This window comes from Triticum urartu, chromosome 2A (genome assembly GCF_056163025.1).
Source record: "Triticum urartu cultivar PI428250 chromosome 2A, HENAU_Tu73, whole genome shotgun sequence".
Taxonomy (NCBI): domain Eukaryota; kingdom Viridiplantae; phylum Streptophyta; class Magnoliopsida; order Poales; family Poaceae; genus Triticum; species Triticum urartu.
This window is the reverse complement of record NC_141874.1, coordinates 40562576-40574714: the sequence shown is the minus strand read 5'-3', so window position 1 is coordinate 40574714 and position 12139 is coordinate 40562576. Positions and strand designations below refer to the sequence as shown.

General features: G+C 42.0%; 1 protein-coding gene and 1 non-coding gene across 3 annotated transcripts; both read right to left on the bottom strand.

The window, feature by feature from the left end:
- Positions 1–155: 155 nt before the first annotated feature.
- Positions 156–227, bottom strand: TRNAT-CGU (transfer RNA threonine (anticodon CGU)). Its single transcript has one exon. It is a non-coding gene; the product is annotated as a tRNA-Thr (tRNA).
- A 513-nt stretch (positions 228–740) lies between these two features.
- Positions 741–10965, bottom strand: LOC125535322 (putative protein transport Sec1a). Of its 2 annotated transcripts, XM_048698375.2 has the most exons (21): positions 10738–10963; positions 9459–9514; positions 9275–9356; positions 8547–8625; positions 6953–7003; positions 6743–6839; positions 6645–6677; positions 6278–6406; positions 5705–5896; positions 5521–5604; positions 5319–5417; positions 5170–5243; positions 4595–4691; positions 3935–4060; positions 3752–3847; positions 2960–3076; positions 2776–2853; positions 2069–2271; positions 1392–1482; positions 1164–1253; positions 741–1085 (listed from the first exon to the last, which is right to left on the bottom strand). In XM_048698375.2, exons 1-21 carry the CDS (start codon positions 10793–10795, stop codon positions 1032–1034), a joined length of 1986 nt encoding a protein of 661 aa, XP_048554332.1. In that variant the 5' UTR covers positions 10796–10963; the 3' UTR covers positions 741–1031. The 2 variants fall into 2 exon arrangements, with proteins under 2 accessions (XP_048554332.1, XP_087399050.1); XM_087542924.1 differs by having other exon boundaries at positions 5170–5417; positions 10738–10965.
- Positions 10966–12139: the final 1174 nt, after the last annotated feature.

The window sequence follows — 12139 nt, the reverse complement described above, 5'->3', positions numbered from 1 at the left end:
TGTCTGGGCTGGATCGCTGGCTTCCTAGCGAACAAAATGTTCGCTGGTCGATCCACCAGCCAGCTGGAGATCCACATATCATGGCGATCGTCACTCGTGAGCCAGATATTAAGATTTGTCCAAAAAAAAAGATGTAAAAAGGTAAAAAGAAAGAAAGCCCCCGGTGAGGATCGAACTCACGACCTTTCCCTTACGAAGGGAACGCACTACCACTATGCTACGGAGGCATTTGTTGTGCTTGACGTTGCAGTTCTTTACCTATTGTTAACGCACCTTCTACAGGGCAGTACGTAAAGCGATGCGTACTGTAACCGCCAAATCCGATAATAACACTGTAAATGCACGGTACTATCCCTTCCTTCTTCTGCAGTTTGTGTGATGTGGGTCAACAAACGACGGATAGCCAAAACCAGGCAGCAAGCCTGGTAAGCTATCTCAAAAAACAACAACTACGGATAGCCAAACTAAACCCAAAACAAACGAAAGTTTCAGACCAACGGACCAATTACAAACTGAAACACCGGCACATCTTTGTGCTCTTCAGACATTGCAGCGTGGCAAGGGAAGAGGACCAGGAGACGACGCTATCGAGAAGATCAAGATCGTAAGCATTATTTATCGAACGTCTGCGAAATGCGATACCAGCCAACAACGGTATGGTATAGTGTGGGTCTAGTTTCAGCCATTTGATCGACATCGCCTTAAATTCAGACAGCTTGAAACTGCACAGATGCACGACAGATCAAGAAAAAGAAGACGTCTCTCGTTACACATTCTCAACGCATCCCGACAATACACAATGATGAACACCTCCTTCCATTGGTCCAAAAAAAGTCATCAGACACGCTACAGCTGCTAGCCAATGTTTATGTACACACTAGATTACGAGATACCAAAAGGAGGGCCGCCCTACAGCATGCCCCTCTAGACTGTGTGAGAAGCGAACTTCCGGTCCGTCCAATGCTCAGCTACACCTATATCCGAGACTGATAAATCAGTAGATAATTACAACCGATGCGTCCCTCCTATTGTTATATTTGCAGATCGTCCAGTGACAGCTCCTCATTCGACATCATCTTCAGTTTCTGCAGATAATGGCACAAAGTCATGTTGGCGGGTAGCTAGCATATCTGAGAGGAGGGCAGGACAGTCGACGGACTTACCGTGATGAATTTGGCTGGATCATCAAGACTGGAGGAGCCAAGGATAATTTCTCTCTTCAGTTTCAATGACAGCTTGTGAACAGCGCGTAACTGCAATATCCATCAACGTAGAAGAAAGCGGATTAGAGAACGTGCAAAATGTATTTATAGGTTAAAGCATGAAGCTAGGCACTATACTATGACTGAAAATGGAGCAAGTCGATTCGAGAGGCAATATGAAAAACATACCTCGGACCGGGTAGCACCCCCAACAACAAAGATAAACAAACGCCGACCCAACTTTCTCATATCACTTGACGCATGCTTCAGTACAGAATCGCTGTAAAATGATCATTGACACATTATATAAAGGAACTTCTAGCTGTAAACCAATCTATTATCAACTCTGATTTACCAGAAATGTGCAACTACCGAACACAGCTCTCAAAATCTCTTCACTGAGAAATGAACGTAAGCTGATGTATGCACTAGATAGCATGTCAGTAAATTGCTCACGATGGAATATTGATTAATTTGCTCTCGTTGCAGTAAACTGAGGTCACAGCTTTCATTATCCATGCCAAATGTCACAGGAGAAAGTTTGCTAGAAAGCATTAAAACTTTGCAGCAAGTGTTGCAGACTGGTGCCAAAAGTTCAGTCTTCGTGAAGTCTAATCTACTCTTGCCAATATGAACAATGATCATACTGATGTGTCATATAAATCAAAGGTCTATATAGTTGGTAACAATAGGCAGAACAGAATTTAACCAACTAACAGAACTAGCATAATAGCCTACGCACCCACATAGCATCTGGAAAGACTATAGGAAACAGCTTACTACAGACATGTCCATAAACACCCTAAACAGAAATGCATGCTTAAAACTTGAAACCGAGGAAAGCCAATGGAATCGTTATGACCAACCTTGAATAGCCATCGTCGGAGTTGCGAGGTCTAGCCCATGTGCCACCTGTCCGTCTAGATCTCATGGATTGAGCTGGTTGATGAGCTGGGCTTGTTCGAGCGGACATGCTGCTTGAGATCCCCCGGAAGCTAGAACTAGGGTCACTCATACAATGGTACTCATCTTTCGGAAGCTCTCCTTTACTGAGTTTCTCAATCAAATCCTACAAAAAAGGCAAGAACCACATTCATGAAATGGCAAAAAAATACAAGAGAGGAAGTTGGCACATGGACTTGGTAAAAGTAATCAGAGTGAGTGTAAATTCATATTTTTATCGATAGTAAATGTTTGTGCTGAAGTGGTACCCAAGACATACACAGTAATCAAATCAAGAAATTAGTAGGCCGGGCAAATGGATCATGGGGCCAAAGAATGGGGACAAATTAACTGAAACCAACGGACCAACCATGAGGGTTCCATATATACAGCAAACCAGTAGTTGACAAAATGAGGTGAGATGGCAGATGGATCAGAATTAATCGAGAATAACGCACAAAAGGGGAACTTGGGAACAACAAAAGAATGGTGGAGATAAATTATCTTCGAATCTCAAAGACATTTTAAATTATTGACAAATTATCTCCGTATGCAAAAAAGTTCATTTCATGAAACAGTATGAAGAATATCAATCATTTACTGCTATAATTAATCAGATAAAAAATTATACCTCCAGGATGGGATAAAACCTGGACAACGTCCATGTTGATTCTTCCCCTATTCGTTCTTTTCTGATACCACGTTTTTTCTGAAAATTGTAAAATTGAGTGAATAACTTCTACTATAAAATCAATTATCTAAAAGCTATATGTTTGGAAGAACTAAGACACAAGTAAAATAATTCGACAGGTTACCTTACGTATTTCAAATTTCAGAGGAAAACCACCTTTTGAAGACTTTTTAGTTTCATGAGCACATATGCAGCGCATATTATTCACTGCGATCATATCATCAGCAGATAATCCGGCCAGCTGGGAAAAAAATCTCTTACTGAATTAGTTATAAAACAACAAATTGACAACTGACTGATTGAAGAATTGAAGCTACAAGTCTCTGATGCAGAAATTCTTAGAAACTGTCTACTGTACAGAAGGAACCAAATGTACAACTTTTGAAAAGGTGGATTTTTACAAATGCATCATTTCAATGTAAATGCCCCCTCTGATCACAGAAAGTAGCAACTGAAGTTCTTTAAGTCTTAAGACATTAATTGGGCCATTATCTTTTCTAATCATATACTCCCCTCGGTCCCATATTAATTGACGCAGAAATGGATGTATCTAGTACTGAAATACTCCCTCTGTCCCATAATATAAGAACGTTTTTGACACTAGACTAGTTCCAAAAACGTTCTTATATTATGGGACGGAAGGAGTACATTTCAGTACTAGATACATCCATTTCTGCGTCAATTAATATGGGATGGAGGGAGTATTTGTGAAAAGCTATAGATATAAGATTTGCAGGTCTTTTTGCAAATAGATCTACTTCATGGGTGGCCATTCAACATATTTGTCAATTCACAGCAGCCCAGTGTTCATACTATTTTACAGTTGTTGTTAGCCCAGGGCTCACTTGTCAAACTCAAATTAGATGTATTTTACAAATGAATGGGCTAACTTTCCCATATATATAACTAAAGTTACCTGCATCAGCTTTGCTCCCTTCTCACTCTGGATCTTCTCTGGATTAATTGCAGCATAAATCATTAGTAAACGCAGCTTGTTTTCACGACTTATATCCTGGATTAGGTCCTCAAACATATCAGTATGATATCTAGACAGTATTAGAACTAGCATTTTGTTGGTTGTAGTCCAATTAATAATTACCTGATGTGTCCTAAAGAAATCGATTAGTTCTTTCGAGCCAGCATCACCAAACACGAGATCTTGCTCGAGCTGGCCAACATCTTTCAAATGCTGTTCTTTGATTATGTCAAAGAGCTTTTCTGCAATCTGTAGCAAAATGAGTAACCAAAAGTAAAGTATACTCCTTGGTATGTCAAAACAGCTGATATTCGGGAAGCCAGTTCAAATTCTTCAGTTCCTATCCTAGTCCCAATTTCCAAGATCTAACCAGAGTGCTAGCATGAGGCAATGCTAGGAAAGGTAACACCAGGTGAAGTGTATGCTGGTAAATGGAAACAGCGCAAGCAGAAATGGGATTAGTGGACTTGCACTGATATGGTGGTCAGTCTAGGCCCATGGCAGACACTTCCAACTCGTCACACCATCTCCATTGTAATGTTTAAGATTTGCCAGGTACACACATTTGTTTTTTGATATACAAGTTGATGAAAAGTCAAGTCCATCTTAATTTTAAGATAAATCATGTATTCTAATTTGTGGTAAATATTGCCTTCTCAGCATGTGCATGTAAAAAAATCAAGTGACAATTTGGTGATCTTAGAAGTGTAGGTAATACAACAATACGTGATTAGTTTCAAGTTTATGCAGCACACACTGGCACTAGAAAGCAAAACTACAAACCTCGACATGGAGGGAAAGCTTATCAATTTGATCAGTGTATTGTGGAAGAGCTTGGACCATTTTTTGCAATTCTTTTGTTGATAACTCTCCATTGGTCCTGCAAATCAAGCAGGAGCATTAACATTACAACAAGAAAAAAAACTTACTAAATGCGAGAATCAATTCAATAAAAAAGGGGCAGCCCCAGTGCATGTAGCTCCCGCTTGCGCAGGGTCTGGGGAAGGGATGCCTATTTCAAATGCATCATGGTAACTCAGTAAGTATATCCTAGAAACCACACACTTCAAATGTTTTGGCTGTCATTATGAATTGCATAAACCTGACTAATTAACAAACCAAATAGGAAAAATGACAAGTATAGGTTGGTGAACAAATTTCGCTTGCAGAGAACACATCATTATCTAAACCAGTTCGATTTTGCATTTCTGCACCATTCATTTCTCTTCCAAGATGCAACGTTTGCTAGTATGTTATAACCTAACTAAAGTTCACTGTTATAACTGCATAGTGCATACTCCCTTAAGCTAATTGCCAGTAATAACCCCAACTTGCAATAGTTGCTGTCTAGAACTAACCTTGCTTGGTGTAGTTGAGCTGCTTTATTTTTAGATATAAAATCTCTCATCTTCTCATGCAGTCTTAAATTAGCCTGCAATATTGATGTCATAATGCAATTACTGAAACATACAACAACGTTTAAAGATAACAGTGGCAACAATCTTACATCCGCTACATGTACATCACGAAGCTCAAACCATATGGGATCATGATCTTCCAATAAAACCTCTTTTTTCTCAGTGCCTGATCCACTCTTGTTTGGCACCTGTTGTTTCCAATTCATGTGTAGGAACATGATATCAGGGGTACAACAGAACTGAAAAATGGGTCGACACTGAACTGTATTAAAATGATTTTGATATGCTCACCTCTTGCACATATTTGTTACCATCCATGGACAGTAGATCATGACACATGGCATCATAGGTCCATTCATGAATAACAGGGGCGATCTGTAAACATCATGAAAACATGAAACATCGTAAGGAGTAAGCCAGCATTTCACTTTCAAACCAGTGACAAACATCTCAAACATATAAAAAGATCTCATACCTGGTCTATTGAACGATCTACAATAAGTAATTCACATGTTTCTGTCTGAGGAAATTCAGGTATTATTGATTTATATCTCGCCAGGCAATTCCACACAGAAGCTGCCAACTTTGTGGGCACTAAATCTCGTAGAGTTGTCAAAGTAGAAGCATCAATCGTCCTAGCGACACGATAGTGCACACGAGGAAATTCCTAACAATATTGGAAACATTCAGCGTTGGTCTTAATGGAAAATATGGGAAAAGGCAGATGAAGTAACAATTAAGCAATAACAATGAAGTAAAGTGGCAATGATTCACATGATAATCGCTCCAAATTAATTTTTATGATTGGCAATAACCATCTCATCCACAAAAAACATCTTCTGTTGTGTACGAAGACCATGACATTTGGATACATGTTCAAATTGCTCATATGCTCAGACTTGCCACACGCAAGCCCTCAACCACCATATTTTGTCCTCATTAATCAAAATCACATTCTCTGTAATGCCTGAATTCATCACCCCCCATCCCCTACCCCAAGTGTACAAGGGTATAAAGACTTTGCAAATAGCATAAAATGGAAAGGTACCTTCATTGATGCAAATACAGTAGCAATGCGAGTGGCCATCGTGTTAATGCATGAATTATAGTTCATTGAGCCTTCTGCATTTTCTGTGAAAAGCTCTTCTAGAGCCTTGTCATGGTCAGTTACAAAGCCCTGCACACAGCAATGGATTCATCGAAATCAAACAAATAATAAAGTAAATAAACAAGTACTCCCCCCCCCCCCCCCCCCCGTCCCAAATTGTAAGACCATTTTTGACACTATGATAGTGTCAATAATGATCTTATATTTTGGGACGGAGGGAGTAGATATGTTTTAATTCATCTGCGGTCATACATGAATAAGTATTAATCTGAACCAGCACTCTTGAAACGTTAAGTAGCCCGGTTACCTGGCTATCAATAGCGAAGTATTCCAGATTCATCTGCGACATAGAGCAAAAAGTGAATTTGCATGCTTGCGAGTGAGAGAGGGGGCAGTTAAACAGACCTCACTGAGTGCACCAACGCGTGCTAAAACACTTGAATCTTTTCTTATATGAGCCACCCATTCTTTCTGTATGGGAGAACTGAAAAATATATAGGCTCTGCAGTTGGCACAACATTGTATCAATAACTAAAGTAACAGAAGCGTATTGGAGAAAAAAAAGACTAAAGTAACAGAACAAATGTCAAGTAAATACATGCACAGATCACATACTTCTTGTACAATGGACGCTTCCCAGACATGTTGGACATAAATATGTCAATACTGCATTATGACAGAAATGAACGGTTAGAGAAACTGGAAGTGCAAAAAAAAAAATCAACATCACCAGCAAAAATAAATAAAAATAACTGCACCTACCACAACATTTTAATTGCCTTGGGGACTAAAAGACTTGAGTGCAACAAAATCAAAAGATACTCTTTCTCAGCACGGCTTAAAAGGATAAAAACTACAGCATGCACCAGTTCATGCAGTGCATGTGTATCTCATAATTTGGTCGACAATCATATTACTTTGGTATTTTATACTCCTCGTTTAAGGATAAGTTTTTAGTGCTCAAGTCATCCATCTAACAAAGCTGGAGCTGTATCTCTTATTAGTGATTAAGAAAATAACAAGCGAGGTTTTCCAGTCTGTCCGTCCCTTCTTAGGGCCTCTCAGTGTTCAAAAATTGCTGGGTGCTAAGTGGGTGGCAACTGCCTATGAAGCAAACCAACCAGGAGGTATGAACAGCATTTTGCAAAAGCAGCAAGTAAACAAAAAAAAAAAGGCCTGTCCAGCAGCCCAAATAAACGGACCAAACGCCAAAAAAGCTCCCAACCACAGTGAAGTTCAGCAAATAAAAGTGTTGTAACTAGCCCCTACCCTGGCAGCAATGAGTGCCCTTGCGTGCCCCTCATTCTGCTCCACTTCTCGCACACACAGACTAATCTGTGCTGGTTATCGCCTACCGCACACTCCGGTGGTAAAAACTGGAGTGGCAGGAGAGTCCGACGAGGCAACGAAGAACTTGACTCGGCTACAGGGGGGTTATTTTCAGAGGAAGAGGGGCTTGAATTGGAGATGGCAAAGGAGAAGTCAAGCAGCAGTGAGGGGAACCTCGCCTGGTCACCATCTTGCCAAACGCTTCTGTTCTAACTCCTAAGGATGCAAGCCGGGCGGGTTCACGGACAATACCACAATACAAGCTTAGTGTTAATTTCATGGCCAGTGATGACCTAATTGGCGAGTTTCGCGAGATAAGTGTGCCGCCACAACCAGCTACTCTAATGTGCCTTGGCAGCGACTCTTACCACCTATCAGCACCTTTGACCGAGACCACCCAGCCCAGCAATTTCCCCTGACTCATAGTGTCGATCCTTAGCATCTAGATGGTCGCTTACGATCCCTGATCTCTCTTCCACAGCAAGAAGAAGGCTTGCAAACAGCTAGTTGATGGCAAACGACGTACCCATGGTCCTCACACCCAGACCAAAGCATGGATGCATGTGCTCTTTGCCATAAGTACTATATAAGTCCTAGAACTAGACCACTGGATATCTTTGCCAGCACTTATTGAATCAAAAGCTGGTAGGCTCAACTAGTGGCACATTGTCACTTTGAGTACAAGAATGGCAAGGTAGCAGTCAAAACAATATTTCACAAGTGAGGCAGTATCATACAGATCCCTGGGCACGAAGCCTACCAAGTAGTTGAGTAAATCTGGCAGTGATCACAAATTTTGAGAGGTTACTGCCTAGGGAAAAGTACTAACAGTGACAACACACAGCCATGTCAAAGAGGATATGTTGCTAACATAGCTTACTTTTGTTTCGTAGGTTGCATGAAATAAATTGCCTCCATTGATGGTAACGGCTGCCTCCGTTTGTATAGGTCCTCAACCACTGCAAAAGAATTGGCAATGTGGAGCTTTTATGCATAGACAATAACCCATGGAGGAATTCCATGGCACCCTACAGCTTTGGAAAGCTAAATGCTAAATACATTCGAAGGAAATACTTTAACAGTTCAACAGAAAGCTGGTTAAAGTTCTCCAAAATTAGGAACACTGACAGTGTTAAAGTACTTTTGTAGCACAATTAAAGAACTATGCAGCCTTTTTTTAGACATGATGTAAAATTTAATTAATGCTAGTAGAAATCCTAGTGGCCTCATTTAATACATTAAAGGGGCTCTGCATTGACATGAAAAAATATTTAGACTGCATCACCAACTGGGGCCAGTTAAAGTATTTGCAGAAAAGTTGCATTCTTATCATGACTCTGAGGTGGCATATTGTAACAGAACTCCTTCAGTGGAACGACATAGTATTAGCCAGAATAAATGCCTCATGTTACAGCAATGTCTGTACTGCAGTACAGGGATTTACTTGATTTTTTCATATGCCTAAGTGAATACTTTTTGAACGCACCAAGAGGATCAAATGGACAAATCAAATACTTGTATCCTTTCTTCTAATACAAATGGCATGCATTTTGTCGAGTGTTGAAGAAAAAAATGTCCAGGTTCAGAACATGACAACAGCCTACTTACATGAAACTCCTTGTTCTGTTATATCTCCCATCTTGCACGAAGATGACATGATCTTGACAGTAAGTTTATCCATGATAAGAACCTAGTCAAAACACAATTTTATGCATGTCACTTCTCTTTGCAAGGTGGTAGGACATGACAATATCAAAATCCTGAAAATCATCCAAACCAAAAGGATTGATACCTTCCATGGTGATCCTTTGTTCTGCCTAGTTGATCTTAACATTTCATTTAATAAACCTACACAGGTGCAACAAGAATGAACAAATAAATGGTAAATCTGGAACTTGGTGGAATATGCCGGTAAGAGAAAAAAATAACATGATAAATTTACAATTACACGGAATTTGCCCTATTCAAGTATAACCAAAATTCTTAGCACAAATAACTATAATGGAAGAAACAAAATAAAGTCAAGTGAAACATGAGTACAAGAGAATCACGCATGTCATTTTACATTGACAGCCAATGCGCATCTCTTTAAGCCGTGCCATTAAGAAAATATACTAGCACAATGCACCAGTATTGCCTAGTTGATCTTTAGTGATCTAAACGCTCTTATATTTCTTTACAGAGGGAGTATAAATCAGTTACTGACTCTACTATATCCGATTGATTTCCACAAAACCACCCAACCACCAAATCCCTGCCAGACACAACCATGGAATGTCCTTCGCAGCCCACCCCAAATCGATCATTTCACAGTCTACTTGATGGTCTGCTGAAGTGTTAATAATACTATAACCACACTCGCGTTACCCTGTTGCCGATTTTTCCATGAGCTAAACTCACATGGAAACAAGTAAAGCAGAGCATGCGCTCACCGCCATGCCAGATAGCTAAACCAAAACAACAAAATATTGTGAACAAAGTCGGTGTTTAATTATGGTTAAGTTTATGTGTACATGCCAGCGTCGACTGTAATGAAATGCAAGCCTCTGCAAAGCAGCAAGCTCGTAACAGGTTACTAAACGGCCAACGACAGTGATTGTTTAATGGCCGAATTGTGTTGCTCTACACGCTGAGGAAATTGAAGTTCAATTCCTTAGATTACATGCTGACGCTGGTTTAAAAGATAAAACAGAAACCTCCTCAAGTATTACTAGCTTGCAATTTGACAGCATCCACTCACGCACATCTCGCCGGTCTGAAAATTCCCCTTGCCCCCAACAAAATCACGGGACAGGGGAGGCGAGGCCACTAGAGAAACCCCCCTGAATCGGCGAAACGAACTAACTATGCATTATCGTCGGTTCGACACGAGTAATCGCGCACCCAAACGCACAGCAAATCAGGGCATTGCGCAGCAGGAGCAGCGACTGAATAATCACCCCCCATCCGCCCCCTCCCTCCCTCTCCCCTCAGTTCAAACGCCGTTTCTCCACAACCAGAACAAACAGAGCAGGGGAGGGGAGGGAGCGGGAATGGGAAGCCCAGCGCAGGGGTAGGGGGGAGGCACTCACGGTCCCGGGTGATCTCGCGGAAGCTGCCGCCGCGCGAGGAGTCGGAGTCCGTCGACATCGCCGCCGCGCGCCGCGCTGGCTAGGGTTGGTGCGGGTGGGCGAGTGGGAGGCTTAGTGCGCTGCGCGTGCGGGGAGCGGAGCGAAGGGAAGGAAAGGCAGCGGGGAGAAAGGAAAGAGGTTGCTTGCCACCGCCGCGGGGTCGGACGGGGAGCGGGGTTAGTACTGGTCTGGTGAGACCAATGGGGAGGAGGCGTGGGGTTTAAGCTCGCCCGGTCTATGGCGCGTGGGCCTGGCCGGGTCCACGCGCGATTAGGCGCGTCTGGGTGAGACTATTGGGCGGTGAAGAAAGGTAAGAGAGCGGACGAGAAGGTTCCACGGGACGGGTAGTTCAGACGCGGCTGCAGAAGAGAAGAAAGGGATGCGTGGGCCGAGCGACGGGGGTACTCTTTCTTCCTTTCCTTCGCGGACAAGGATGGATGCAATGCAAGCCTCTTTTTCTTTACACACAATGTGATGATTTAGACTCAAACTCGCAAAACTTTACTTCACCATACCCCAACTTGCATCTCATGTGATGATTTAGTCCCAGGCCAATCACAACTCGACAACCGGTCGGCGAACGCACTTTTGGAGAAAACCCCCTACTGTTTTCTTTAATGAACCCGCACTCACCTCGCGTGATTTTGTTTCCAGGTGTTCCCTATCATGATCTGAGCTCAGCAAACAACTCAACCGGTCCCATGTTCGATCATTATAGTAGTCCCAGAACAAGATGAGAATTGAAGGCGTAACCCTGTGGCTTTCAGCATGACACCGGCTGTCAAGGTCTAGAATGTTTGTCTGAATGCCTGCGCTCCACAGGTGCGTGCCTATCAGGTTATGAGAAAAAAAATTGATGCCCAATAGCAAAGAGTTTCAGACAATGGTTCCGCCACACTATTCCTTTCCTCATGGATGTGACAGGGCACCAGTTTAATTAGAGTTTGGTTCGAGTACACGGTTGACTTCAGCTTCATGTGCATGGAAGGTGCCGTTCGATGCTTCAACGACAAGGACCGTACGTGTCATGAGTTGGAACCAGCCAGTCTGGAGGCTGCTGGTCTCTCTTCAAGTTTGGGTACGTGCACTGGTGAACAGGAGCCCTAGTGCGTGCTGTCCCATGATACAGAAACAAGAGATCATCTATTGGCTGCAAAGCTATAGGACGTCCACGATAAGCATACTACTCCCTCTGTTCCTAAATATAAGTCTTTGTAGGGATTTCACTATGGACTACATACGGAGCAAAATGAGTGAATCTACATTCTAAAATGCATCTATATACATCCGTATGTGGTTCATAGTGAAATCTTTACAAAGACTTATATTTAGGAACGGAGGGAGTAGCACTGAACGCTGTGCT